Source organism: Fringilla coelebs (genome assembly GCF_963513975.1).
Source record: "Fringilla coelebs genome assembly, chromosome: 12".
Classification (NCBI taxonomy): domain Eukaryota; kingdom Metazoa; phylum Chordata; class Aves; order Passeriformes; family Fringillidae; genus Fringilla; species Fringilla coelebs.
Window position 1 is genome coordinate 21,734,603 of NC_140038.1, and position 13,688 is coordinate 21,748,290.

At 58.9% G+C, this 13,688-nt stretch overlaps 1 protein-coding gene across 1 annotated transcript in view; it reads left to right on the top strand.

Annotated features, from left to right (window-relative positions):
* Window positions 1-12,878, top strand: part of ADAMTS7 (ADAM metallopeptidase with thrombospondin type 1 motif 7) — a gene marked incomplete at both ends in the record, with an annotated part of 31,686 nt that extends 18,808 nt beyond the window's left edge. Inside the window, 9 exons of the mRNA XM_084213821.1 lie at window positions 1,559-2,272; window positions 2,417-2,917; window positions 3,259-3,480; window positions 3,524-3,673; window positions 4,791-4,943; window positions 5,802-5,975; window positions 6,311-6,457; window positions 6,688-6,847; window positions 12,724-12,878. Coding sequence (XP_084069947.1) covers window positions 1,559-2,272; window positions 2,417-2,917; window positions 3,259-3,480; window positions 3,524-3,673; window positions 4,791-4,943; window positions 5,802-5,975; window positions 6,311-6,457; window positions 6,688-6,847; window positions 12,724-12,878 — 2,376 coding nt within the window. The remainder of the gene's footprint in view (window positions 1-1,558; window positions 2,273-2,416; window positions 2,918-3,258; window positions 3,481-3,523; window positions 3,674-4,790; window positions 4,944-5,801; window positions 5,976-6,310; window positions 6,458-6,687; window positions 6,848-12,723) is intronic.
* Between the last annotated feature and the right edge of the window lie 810 nt (window positions 12,879-13,688).

The following is a 13,688-nucleotide window of genomic DNA, read 5'->3' on the forward strand; positions in this document are numbered from 1 at the left end:
GCCAAAAGATTCCATGGGGTGATTAATGGTGACGCTCTGTGTAGCCTTGATTTATTTTTGTGTTTTTGTGAATCAGCTTAGCCACAGGCTGAGGGTTTCAACCAGAAAATGATAACTCCTAATTTAAACAGCCGTTCCAAAAGTGTTCAGAGTGAAGACAAATATCAGGAGAGAAAGGGGAGAGCCTGGGAACAGAGCTTGTTGCTAAGGAACAAATGGAATCAAATGTGAACAGAGGATTTGAAGGCTAGATGAGAGCGAGTTGGAAATATTTTTCTAGGGGCCCACAAAAGCCACAATTAAGGGCTGAGAAAGATGGATGCAATGATTTAAAGGGAAAATTATGGCTTGTAGGTGGGTCAGAGCTGGGCAGGACAGCCCCAGCCCTCACTGCTGCCCTCTGTGGTGTTGGCACCAGTGGGTTTGCGAGCCCTGGAGAAAATGTGTTTGGGATTTTGAGGTTCTATAATTTTTCTGTCTTTTCATTTAAAGGGAGAGCCCTCTTTCTTTTCCATTTCCACCATAATTAGGGGGATTGGAAGGGCTGGGAAGCATCCCAGAGCCGTGGTCCTTCTGTCAGCAGTACCAGCAGGGTGGGGCAGCTTTGTGTGCAGAGCCCAGGCAGGAGCAGCGTGCCCACCTGGCACTGGGGCACCTGGCCCTGCCAGAGGGGCTCTCTGGGTTTGGGTGGCCCACAGCTGCTTCACACGGGGACTCAGTGCCTCAGGAGGACCCTGAAGCTCTGCACGTGCAGCTCTGTGGAGTTTCCAAAGAAGCTGATGTGGGCAGAAGGCTGGTTTGTGTTCTGGGGAGCAGCTCCTTGCAGCCCTCTCACCGGTGTTGGTGTGTGGTAATGGTTGATTCCAGCTCTGGAAATGCCTGGTGGTGGCCACGTGGCGTTACCAGGGAATCCTGGAGTGCTCTGGGGTGGAAGGGACCTTAAAGCTCATCTGGTTCCACCCCCTGCCATGGGCAGGGACACCTTTCACAAGCCTGGGTTGCTCCAAGCCCCAGATGCAGCAGAAAATGCTGCTGTTCTCCTTTCCAGCTTCTCAGTTTCTTTTGTGCTGACCATCTCAAAGAGCCCATTATGGGGGGATGGTGTGTCCCCAGCAAAGCTCCTTCCTGACCTTTGCTTTTTCCCTGCTTGGACAACACCCATGTTGTTATTCCCTGCTTCAAAGAATGCTCTTCTAGAAGAAGAGATGCAATTCATGGCAATAGGTCACAGGAAAGGCCTATTAGCTCATCTCACCCCTGCCCTTCCCAGCCTCCATCTCCCGGGAAAGCCGTTTCTGGCTGGAAAGCAGGTCAAGGATCACGCTGAGCAAAGTGCCCACAGCGCCAGCCCTGCCCTGGCACGGTCTCCAGCAGGGATTTGGGCAGTAATGCTCTGCCTGCCAGGGCGAGTACCCCACAGTGGGACTGGCACAGGAGCTGTCCGGGGCCCAGGTGGGTGGTGGGACCTGGCAGACGGACATGGAGCCCTCACAGAGGGAGCGCTGGCACCACTGCTGGCCTTGCCCCACAGACCTGTCCCTCTCTCTTCCCTCCCCAGTGCTCAGTGACCTGTGGGAACGGGACCCAGAGGCGCCCGGTGCACTGCAGCAACAGCACGGGGACCCCGTGTGACCCTGCCCAGAGACCCAGCCCCGAGAGGGTTTGCTCCTTGCCACAGTGCCACCAGAAATGGGACAGCACAGACTGGTCTGGCAGCGGCTCCTCCAGCAGGGAGGTGTTCAATGAAATCCATTACATCCCCAGCAACCACATTCCTAATTTTAACCCCTTAATCCCAAACGTCCCGGAGTCCAACGATGTCAATGTCATCACGGAGGAGGACTTCTCAGCCAGGAAAGGAAATGTCTTTGTGGATGATTTTTACTACGATTATAACTTCATCAACTTCCACGAGGATCTGTCCTACTATCCCTTCACGGAGAAGGAGAGCAAAGGCGAGGAGCCAAAGGCAGAGCCGAGCACTGATGGCACGGAGGGGCCCTGGGAGCTGCCCACCGAGGCCCCGCTCACCCCCGGGCTGGGAGGAGAGAGCCAGGAGCAGCCCGGCCCCGAGGAGGAGCACACTTCTGCCCCTGTGCCTGGGCGAGACACAGAGCCCGGGGATTTCACCATGAATCACCTCCTGAGCATGGTCCCCGAGGATGTGGGATCAGCCACTCCCAGATACACCACCCCTGGCTTTTTGGGTGAGGAGGAGGAGGATACAGCGCCTGTGCCCCACTCTGAGCACCACCCGCCCACCCAGAGCTCCGTGAGCCACGACTCTGCGAGCCACGGCCACCCGGGGCCCTGGGCTGAGCCCCACAGAGCTGTGCCCAGCAGGAGCAGCCCCGGGCAGGACGTCCCCGCGCCCTGGGGTCCCCACCCAGCCGGTGTGGGCTGGGGCAGTGCCCAGGTGGACGTGTCCCTCGGGCCAGCAGCACCGGGCAGCAGCAGCAGCGAGGGCCGTGTGAGCGCACAGGGACGCGGCACAGCCGGCTCTGCAGGGAGAGGCCACGGGCACTCCGGGGAAATGGCTCTGGCCACCAGCAGTGACATTCACCGGGAAATGGCTCTGGCCACCAGCAGTGACATTCACCGGGAAATGGCTCTGGCCACCAGCAGTGACATCCACGGGGAAATGGCTCTGGCCACCAGCAGTGACATTCACCGGGAAATGGCTCTGGCCACCAGCAGTGACATTCACCGGGAAATGGCTCTGGCCACCAGCAGTGACATTGACGGTGCAGCCCCGCAGCCCACCGAGCGGCACGGCTGGGCAGGGGGGCCAGAGGGGACGCTGGACACGTGGGCAGGAGGGCAATCCCATGGCATGGAGAGGGCAGATCTTGCCTTGCCCACCCCGCAGGCCTCGGGCTGGGAGGTGGCAGGGAGCGCTGGCAGCCCCCACCCTGCCGTGAGTCCCCCTCCTGTGGGTGCTGATGGGGCTCCCGTGGGACAGGGAGGGCACCAGCCAGAGCTCCCCAGCCCCACAGCCCCCACCTCAACCCCCTCGGTGGCCACAACAGCCCCTCCAGTGTCCTTGTCCCCTGCCATGCCCAGGCCAGCCACCCAGCTCAGCTCCAGTGGCCTTACCCAGCAGGATGTCCTGGGCCCAGCCATGCCCACAGCCCCAGCTCATGGCCCACCTGCCCACACTGCAGGGCCCCCCCGGGCATGGGGGACAGAGGGGGTGTCCCAGCACCCAGATCTGGCATCACCCCACACTGAGCTGACCTCCCATGGGACCCCGCTCAGCATCCCTGCTCCGAGGGACCCCTCACCATGGGCACCCCTAGGGACATCAACGAGGGACCCCTCACCGTGGGCACCCCCAGGGACATCAACGAGGGACCCCTCACCGTGGGCACCCCTGGGGACATCAATGAGGGACCCCTCACCGTGGGCACCCCCAGGGACATCAACGAGGGACCCCTCACCGTGGGCACCCCCAGGGACATCAACGAGGGACCCCTCACTGTGGGCACCCCCAGGGACACCTGCCTCCAGTGACAGGGGGCAGGAGTTGTCCCAGCCCACCCCTTTGCCCCCCTCGCTCTGGGAGAAGAGGCTGGAGGAGGAGGAGGAGGAGGAGGAGGAGGCTCTGCTTCCACCATCAGCCCCTGCAGCAGCCACGGCCAAGCCCAGCTGGGAGGTCGGGAACTGGAGTGAGGTAGGTGGTGAGTCCCATTGAAAGTGTGACAGGGCCAGTGTGGGTGTGAGACCTGTCCCTGTCCTGGCTGGCTCTGGGACGTTGCTCTTGGCAGCATGGGGTCATTAGTGCTAATTAGAATTGGGGTCATTAGTGCTAATTAGGAAACAAGTGGTTAGCAAATGGCAAAGGCACCCCCAGCCCCAGGGTGCTGCCCCATTTCCCCCTGTGCTGTGGGCAGCCGTGGCAATGAGAATCCTCCAGGGAGCAAACCCTGAGCAGGGAGAGGAAGGGTTAGAACCAGCCAGAGCAGAAACAGCTGGAACGGGCTATGGAGGAGCGTGTTCCTCCCCTTCCCTCCCTGAGCACTGCCTGATGTGGGATTGCTGAGAGGGGAAAGTCCTCTCCCCACGTCATCCCGCAGCCCCACTCACCTGCACCCTCCTTGGGCAGACGCACAGCTGGGGCACAGCTGGGCTCGGGGTGTGGGCATGGACAGCAGCATTCCCTGTGTTGCAGAGCAGGTGTCAGTCAGTTTTGGGGTGCACAGCTGCGTTCCCTGTGTTGCAGGGCAGGTGTCAGTGGGTTTTGGGGTGCACAGCCGCGTTCCCTGTGTTGCAGGGCAGGTGTCAGTCAGTTTTGGGGTGCGCAGCCACGTTCCCTGTGTTGCAGGGCAGGTGTCAGTCGGTTTTTGGGGTGCAGAGCAGGTGTCAGTGGGTTTTGGGGTGCACAGCTGCGTTCCCTGTGTTGCAGGGAGGTGTCAGTGGGTTTTGGGGTGCACAGCCGCGTTCCCTGTGTTGCAGGGCAGGTGTCAGTCAGTTTTGGGGTGCACAGCCGCGTTCCCTGTGTTGCAGGGCAGGTGTCAGTCAGTTTTGGGGTGCACAGCCGCGTTCCCTGTGTTGCAGGGCAGGTGTCAGTCAGTTTTGGGGTGCAGAGCAGGTGTCAGTCAGTTTTGGGGTGCACAGCCGCGTTCCCTGTGTTGCAGGGCAGGTGTCAGTGGGTTTTGGGGTACACAGCCGCGTTCCCTGTGTTGCAGGGCAGGTGTCAGTGGGTTTTGGGGTGCACAGCCGCGTTCCCTGTGTTGCAGGGCAGGTGTCAGTGGGTTTTGGGGTGCACAGCCGCGTTCCCTGTGTTGCAGTGCTCGGCCACGTGCGGCCTGGGCGCGGTGTGGCGGCCGGTGCGCTGCAGCAGCGGCGCTGACGGTGGCTGTCCCGCGGCCGACCGGCCCGTCCCCGCCCGGAGGTGCTCCCTGAGACCCTGCTCGGCCTGGCGTGTGGGCACCTGGAGCAAGGTACGGGGCCCTGCGGGGAGGGGGGCCCCCAAACCTCCCCAAACCCCATGGGACAAGGTGTGGGGTCACACCTGCTCTCGGGGACGGCTCTTGGGGCTCACAAAGGTTAAGGTTTGCCACGGGGTTTAAACTATTCATCCCGCGGTATTTTCATTTTTCCTGGTCCTGGGCTGGTAAAAAAGTCAGGAATTTGTAAAAGCTAAACAAAGTGATTTGATGCAAAGCCAGGTTGGGTGGGGCTGGACAGCCTGGTCCAGCGGGTGTCATCCCATGGCAGGGGCTTGGAACAAGGTGGTCTTTACGGTCCATTGCAAGCCATTCTCTGGTTCCACGATTTCTCTGGACTATGTTCTGGCCACTCTGCCCTGCCAGGGCCTGTTTGCAGTTGGGTTGGGTGAATTCGGTAGGGCTGGTGGTGGGGAGCAGCCCTCCTTGCTCTGGGTGGGATCATCAGTTCTTTAAGGCATCAAGTTCTGGTTCCAGCTGGAAACCAGCTGGTTTCAGAGGGGTGCTAGTGACAGATGAGCTGCACAGACTGTGCTCTGGCTTGGCCTAGAGTGAGAGGGGAAAGCAGGTGGGGTGTCAGCTGAGCCCAGCCCAGGGCAGAGCGTGTCCCTGGGGTCGCCTCGCATCCCCACAGGGATTCCCCCAGCGTGGCTCGGTGTCCCTCCCCACCGTGGCTCTGTGTCCCTCCCCTGTGTGGCTCTGTGTCCCTCCCCACCGTGGCTCTGTGTCCCTCCCCACCGTGGCTCAGTGTCCCTCCCCAGCGTGGCTCGGTGTCCCTCCCCACCGTGGCTCTGTGTCCCTCCCCACCATGGCTCTGTGTCCCTCCCCAGCGTGGCTCTGTGTCCTCCCCAGTGCTCCAGGAGCTGCGGCGGGGGCACCAAGGTGCGGGACGTTCACTGCGTTGACACCCGGGACCAGCGGCTCCTGCGGCCCTTCCACTGCCAGGCGGGGCTGGCACAGCCCCTGGCACAGCTGCCCTGCCACAGTGCCCCGTGCCTGGACTGGTACACGTCCTCCTGGAGAGAGGTACGGGCTGGCCTGGGCACCGCTCGTCCCGCCCCGCCAGGCCAGGGACACCTGTGCTATCCCAGGTGGCTCCGAGCACCAATGTCCCGCTGGCCTGGGACACTGCCAGGGATGCAGGGGTAGCCACGGCTGTGCTGGGAACTCCATCCCAGCTCCTCACCACCCTCACAACTCCTGCCCAATCTCCCACCCATCCCTGCCCTCTGGCACTGGGAGCCATTCCCTGTGTCCTGTCCCTCCATCCCTTGTCCCCAGCCCCTCTCCCGCTCTCCTGGAGCCCCTCCAGGCCCAGGGCCGGGCAGGGCTCAGCCTGCCGTGCCGGGTGTGTCCCGCAGTGCTCGGAGCCGTGTGGCGGCGGGGAGCAGGCCCGGCTGGTGACGTGCCCGGAGCCGGGGCGCTGCGAGGAGAGCCTGAGGCCCAACAGCACCCGGCCCTGCAACAGCCAGCCCTGCACCACCTGGGTGGTGGGCTCCTGGGGACAGGTGAGCGGGCTGCTGCCCCCACGGGGACCTGCAGGGCATGGGGAGCCCGGGGTGGCTCTGGGGCTGTCCCCAGGCTGAGCCCCCATGGGGACCTGCAGGGCATGGGGAGCCGGGGTGGCTCTGGGACTGTCCCCAGGCTGAGCCCCGGGGACCTGCAGGGAATGGGGACCCAGCCCTTCCCCTGGGGTGGCTCTGGGGCTGTCCCCAGGCTGAGTCCCGGGTCCCCACAGTGCTCAGCTCCCTGCGGAGGGGGCATCCAGCGGCGCCAGGTGAAGTGCATCGACACCAGGACCGGGGTGGCTGAGGAGGACAGCAGCCTGTGTGACCACGAGCCGTGGCCAGAGAGCACCCAGAAGTGCAACCCCCAGGAGTGTGACAGCTCGGAGCCAGGTGAGCAGCTGGCAGAACCGGGCTGGAGAATGGTCTGGGGGAGATGGAGGGAGCAGGTCTTACGTGGGTTGTGTAAGGCTGACTGGGCTACTTGATGATTCAGTGGGAATGTTGTAACTGTCTGTAAACGTCCAGAGCACCCGTCCCTCAAGGGGCCAGGCAGGGTTTTGCTGGCACGGATGTGAGCTGGGATGTGCTTATTGGGGTCAGCACTGTCACCCAGCACTGTCACCCAGCACAGGGACACCCCAGGGCATTCAGGAAAAGGAAGGCACAGGGGAATAGCCAGTGATGGAGCTTTCAGGAAGCTGTTCAGTGATAAAGTCCCAGAGCACAAGACTTGTGAAACAGGCTGGGCCCAGCATGAGAAAATGGAATAAAGGAGCAGTTCTCCAGCATCTTCAGGTGTGTCTGAACAGGTGCTCCAGGGAGCCAGCCCCATTTCAACCTGTTTGTCGTTTGCCTGCCCCAGCTGCAGCCACAGTGCTTGGCCACACCACGGGCACTCACTTGACCTCTTCTCCCTCTTCCACTCACAGAGATACATCCCAAGCACCAGGCAGTTCCCTGGGAGACAGAAATCTGGGCACTGCAAGGGTTAACAGCACTTACAGAATAGCAGTAGAATGAGGGATTAGATGTCACTGATATCAGCATGTCAGTCACTTACCAGCTTTATCTCTTTAATGTGTCTGTGCAAAAGAAAAGCTCTTTGGCTGCCCAGCAGGTATTGTTGGACCTGCAGGAGGTTTGCTGGCCAAAGGAGGGCTGAGAGGTAGGGCAGCAGTAGCTGGTGCCTGGGTGGAGGAGTCGGATCCATGGCTGCTCCACACATCCCTGAGGTCCCTCTGCAGCCTGGGACACCCATTCCAGCCTTCCAGCTCTTTTTGTTTATCCCAACACCAGTTCCAGAGCAGGCAGGAGTGTTGGCTTTGGTTAACTGGGATTGGGCACCGGCACTGTTGGCCATCAGGATGTTTTCAGCCATGAATCTGCTCCTTTTCTGGAGCATTTGCAGGGCCAAGGGGCACTCCAGCATTTAGGAAATGATGAGTCAGCCCTGCTCAAGACACGCTGTGCGGTTCCGGCTGTTTTGGTCAGGGAAAAATTTCCGTGCCAGGCTTGGTGATGAGAGCTGCGGAGCCAAGGCTGGACCAGAATAACCACTGAGATGTGTAGGAAGCACACAAATAAATGGTAAAATCCTGGATCAAAAATGACATAAATGCTCTGGCTGCAGCCCAGGGCAGGAAACGCCTCTTGGAAATACAAACGTTTCCAGCCAAAGCATGAAGGGGAACAAAACTTTCACATGGCAGGAAATCCCAGATGTGTAAATGCTCAGGCAAAGGCTCCCAGAAAGACATAAATGTAACTCCAGCCCTTTCCTGTGCTTTAGGGGATCTTTTCTGCACAAGATGGGCTCAGGCTGGAGCAATCTGTGTTTTTGTGAGGAGCACAAGGAGCCTCTCCCTCCTCTGGCACGAGGTGCTCCAGTACCTGCAGAACAGGGCTGGCTCTGTGACTGGTCATGTCCTCGCTGGACACAAAATGCCAATAACCCCAGTAGGGTTTAAACGTTCAAACCATTATCAGATGGATTTGGAGCAGAGATGGAACAGATGAAGCACAAACAAACAAACATCTCACAGCAGTCGGCTCCCCAATTAAAGGAGGTCGGGATTAATTAGAACCAGAGTCCTGAGCTGTTGCCAGGTTATAAATTAATTGAAGATTCCACCAAGGTTATTTTTGAATGTGGCTGTTGCCTTACAGCTGCAGCCAGCTGTGAGGGTGTCCTTAGATGGCTCCTGAGAGCTCCAGAGCCGTGGGCATCCCAGTGCCTCTGTGTGATGCTCCAGAGGCTGGGGACATTTATCTGGGAATTGTTTGTGGTGTTGTGGAATGGAGCAGAGCCCCAGGTCAGCATGGGGGCCTGGAGAAGCTGCAGCAGTTTATCCAGCAGATCAGACAGATTTAAAGCAGAAAAGTGGGAAATGCTGTGTACTGGAGGAGGAATCAGGGTGAGTGAAGCTGGTCACTCAGCTGGTCACTGCAGGGTGGTGGCTGTGCTGGACACGGCAGATCCTGGTGGTGGTGACACATCCCTGCCAGGACAGAGCAGGGCAGCCCTGGGCGCTCATCGTGGTCATGCCATGGAATGAAACAGTTCTCCCTTGCCTGTTTCTCCAGAGCTGATACCAGGGAGGTCTCTGAGCTCCCCAAACCTGCCCCAGGAGGTGCCAGGCAGGTGAGGGGGGCAGTTCCTGGCTCCAGCAGCAAACACAGCTGTTCCACAGGTGTCTCAGCTTGGAATTCCAAAGGGATGAGGTGCAGGACCAGTGTGTACCTAGTGGTGCAGCTCCTCTGGGAGTGAGATGGAGCCCAGCCCACGTCCTGGGAGCAGCAGTGCCTGGGGGCCAGGGAGTGAAGGCTCTGCTCACACGGGGTCAGGCCCTGGCACCATCTCTGTCCCACTGCTCCTGTTTGCCAGCTCCTCATCCAGGGCTGGCTGTATTTCAATTAATTGGCAATTAAACGTGGTGCTCCTGCTTGCTCTGAGCAAGGAAATGAAATTGTCCATGGTTCTGCAAGTCACAGAGTTCATCCACAAGGGATCCATGTGGGAAATAATTGCAGCAAATCCCAATTTTCTCTGTCATTTGAGCGTGTAAGTCCCTATCCAAGTGGTGAGGCCAGGAGGTGCTGCTGAGTGAGGCATGGAGAGCAATTAATTAGCTGCTAATTAACGGCAGGAGCCAGTGGGAAGGGGATGCTGCAGAAAGGACTCCCTGTTTTGATAAAATGTAGGAGAAAGATGTTGTCTGCAGCAGGGAAAGATGTTGTCTACATCTGAAAACTGTGGGGTTTGTGGGTTTCTCCGAGTTTTCCCAGCTGTGGCCGTGTCAGTGGGGATGCACCCCACGTACCCTGTGCATCCCCTCCATCCCCTCCATCCCTTCATGCTGGCCAGACACCACAGGGAGGCACCTCAGCCCCAGAGCAGGACCCTGGGATAATTTACTTGTTAAATTCTGCCCTGGCTCCGAGAGCATCCCGAGGGCCAGAGGTCAGCAGCCTAATTCCCTGGATTTGCTAGCTCAGCTCCAAGCTCAACCTTGCCTTGTTTTTACAAAACGTGTTCCAGGAAGTTTGTTTTTCCCAGGAATAAAAGTAAAAGCTTAGGCCTGGCTGGCAGAAGCTTAAATGAAATTTAAAGCGACTTCCACACCGACCTAAAAAAACAGCCCAAAAAAAGGTGGGGGTTTTCAGTCTCTAATGTGCTGACTTAGCCTGGATTTTTAAAGCCCTGCTTTAAGCTATTTCTTTGGCACAGACTGATGGAACGTGTTTCCAAATGAAGTGTGAGCATTATATAAAAAATTGTTAATAGAAAGAAATAGCAGTAAAAGGATTCAATGAAAATTGGATGGGTTCTGTAGGTCCCTCTCTGAAGAGCTGACAAATTAAGTGCTTATTACAGCCTCCCCTGCCCAAGACCAAATTCCAGGGAGGAATCACAAGCTCAGCCAAGATTTTCAGACCTGAGGCTGACCCTGCACGCATCCACCCTGAGACTGCAGCAGGATCTGGGAAAGTGATGGGAACTCAACCCCTCTACGACTCCCACTGGCTGCATGGAGTCCAGGGAGCGTTGGGAACGCTCTCAGGCCTGGGCTGGGATTGTGGGGGTGTCCTGTGCAGGGCCAGGACTCGGGCTGGAGGATCCCTGTGGGTCCCTTCCGAGTTGGGTGTTTGATGATCCGTGAGGCCATTTGGCTTGGGACCCCGGGGTGCTGCTGGGGTCTCCTGTAAGGTCAGCAGAGCCTGCAGCCAAGGGTGCTGGCTCTTCTCCCCCATGCCCAAGCCCATCCCTGCTGTTTTGCACAGTGACCCCGTCCTGGGTGGCTGAGGAGGTGTTCAGAGAGCAGTGACCCCTGGCAGGGTGGGCTCGGTGCTGCCTGGGCACGGTGCAGGGACAGGAATTTCCTGATGGGCCCAGGGTGCTGACCTGCTAGAGAGGGAGCAGGAAAGAGCTGAACCATCACTCCAAGCCTGGAAAGCAGTGTGAGCCTTCCCAGCTCTTTCCAAGGAAGGCAGGAGGCAGCTTGGTTGTGATCCATAAATAACTTTCTAGGAAGCTGCAGGTCTGGATGTCCTGAGGGGCTGGGCAGGCTCTGCCTGGGCAGAGCATCCCCCAGCAGTGCCCAGGACATTCCCACCCCTCTGTGGGCAGCCAGGCTGGCTGCCACTGCCATGGGACACCCTGAGGTGGTTCAGGAGCCCTGCTGAGCCATCCCTGTCCTGCAGCAAATGGCAGCACCGGTGTTCCTGTGCTCCAGTGTCCCAGTGCAGCAGGGCTGGGGGTTCAGGGGGTGCCTTGTGGAGCCACAGGGATGCTCCCAGGGAATACTTCCCTGACAGCCCCGTGGAGCACAGCACCAACAAGCACTTCCCTTTTTCCAGTGGCTCTGGTGCTGCCACAGCAGGTCTGGGGTGGGCTGGGCAGAGATTTCTCATCTGCTCAGCTCACCCAGCAGGGAAAACCCACTGCTGCTGTCCCAGCAGGCAGGGCTGGAGTGAGCCCCCCAGCTGAGGTGTGGTGTGAAGCTGGGATCCTCTCCATCCCGCTCTCTCAGCACTGTTGGTCCAGCAGTGCAGTGATAAATTGCTTTTTGGGGGCACAGGGACACTCTGGCTGGGCACAAAGAGCTGCAGCTCGGGAGGCAGGGAGGAAATACCTCAGCTGAAACAGAAAGTAAGTTTTAGAGCAGTGTAGTGACCTCCTCTCTGCTGGGCTGGGGGAGGGCGTTGTGACTGAAGTCCCAAACTGGGGGAAAAGTCTCTGCTCTGCATCTGCCAGGCTCGGCTCCTCCCGTGGGAATGGGGGCAGCAGCCCTTCCCTCGGCCCAGCCTTTGTTCCCAGAGAGGACAGGGTGAGGGGCAGTGGTCAGCCAGAGCTCCCCTGGCTCGGTCACAGCCTTGTCCCTGCAGAGAAGTGTCCTGAGAAAGAGAAATCCCATTGCCCTGCCCCATTTCTGCCCCTGCTCTGCGTGGTCCCGCTGGAGGGTGCCCAGGGAGAAGCAATGGGGAGTTGGCCCCAGAGTGCATCAACTCTGCCCTTTTCCAGAGAAAAGCTGTCATCTATTTTAGTTCCTTGTACAGGAGGTAAAATTGGAATCACAGAATCTAAGATTTTAAGCCTAGGCTTGGTTTGAGTTGATGTAATTTAAGTGAGTCTGACACCGCTGGGTGCGAAGCTGCAGGCTCAGCGAGTCGTGCCTTGCTCTGAGATAGAGAAGGAGGAAATCAAAAATTCGAACAAAGCAGCTCTGTATTCATATAAACCATGTGTATTTGGGGATGGGTCTGTGCTGCTGGACTGAGCCAGGGGAGGCCTGGGCTGCCACTGGAGCAGCTGTTCCCAAAACAAAGCCCATCCGCAGAGCAGCACCAGAGTTGTTTTGAGGGCTGTAGGACACCTGCAGGAAGCAAACCAGATGATGCAGGTTCTCAAAATAACCAAAACAATTCAAAGAAAAAGGAATTCTGGCCTTTCCGCTGCTCCACTGGCACTGGGGGGCTGGGGGCTGGCAGGAGGTGACACTGTGGGGGGGTTGTCCCCTGCACCTCTGTGCCCTGGGCAGGTGCTTTGGAGGTGCTGGCGGCAGCGCAGGTGTGCTTCCTGCGGGGATGGGCAGCGCCCCCGGTGCGGGAGGGCCCTGCCCTGTCCGTGTGTCCCCAGCCTCTGCCAGCTGCCGCAGAACCCCGCAGCAGTTTGGGCTGGAAGGGGCTTTAGCCATCATCTCATTCGCAGCCGGTGGCCGCGGTGACACCGGCACTGACGCCCTCCCGTGCTCCCGCCTCCCCTCCAGGTGTCCCCTGCGAGCGCGACCGCCTGAGCTTCGCCTTCTGCCAGACGCTGCGGCTGCTGGGCCGGTGCCCCCTGCCCACCGTGCGCGCCCAGTGCTGCCGGAGCTGCGGCCAGCGCGGCCACCAGCGCGGCCAGCAGCGCCTGTCCCGCAGGTGACAGCGCCGTCCGTCCGTCCGCAGGCTGCCGGGACCCGCCGCGCTCCGTGTGCCCGGGCTGGCTGTCACTCGTGTGCTCCAACGGTGCTCAAACCATGCCGGGGCTGCTGGGCTGCGGCTGCTCCCACCGGCATCCCGGGCGTGCTGCCCTGCCCCACACCAGAGGGAAAGGGGAGCTGAAAGCAGCAATAATTTGGGGAAGACCTCTCAGAAATGCTTATGGTGCTATCATTTGACGTTTGCAGCCTCTCGAAGGTGTTGGCTGGCCAGCACGAACCTTGATTTTTATTATTATTTTTGTATCTCTGAGGTGAGCATTCAGCATTCTGCCCACCCTCTGGGGTAGGGATTTGTTTTTTTTCCTTTAAGGGACTTGAAGCTGGCAACCCACTCCTGTAATTTTCATTAAAATGTTTACGCACTGAAGCTAAATAGATTTAATTTAAGAAGTGGAGGCAGGGCAGAGGAATGAAGTTTCAGCTTCAGTTGGGGCTGTGCAGGGCTCTGTCTCCCCATTGCTGCCTTCCTCTGCCAAAGCCATTGCTGTGTCCCTCTGGGGCAGAGGGCATCACCAGGGACACCGAGGCTGGAGCCCACCAGGGCATTCCCCTGCATGCATTTGGGCAGGAGGGGGAAGCTGCCCTGGCAGTGAGTGGCACGTCCCCTCCCTCCTGGGCAGCCAAGAGCTCAGTCCCTGGATTTCTCTATGTGTAGCAGTGTAATGCTTGGTTAAGGTGTTTTTCTGTGGCCTTCTGGGCTGAACCCCTTTTTTCCTGCTTATCTAGATTCTCCTCTGTTAAGGTTAGCTGAT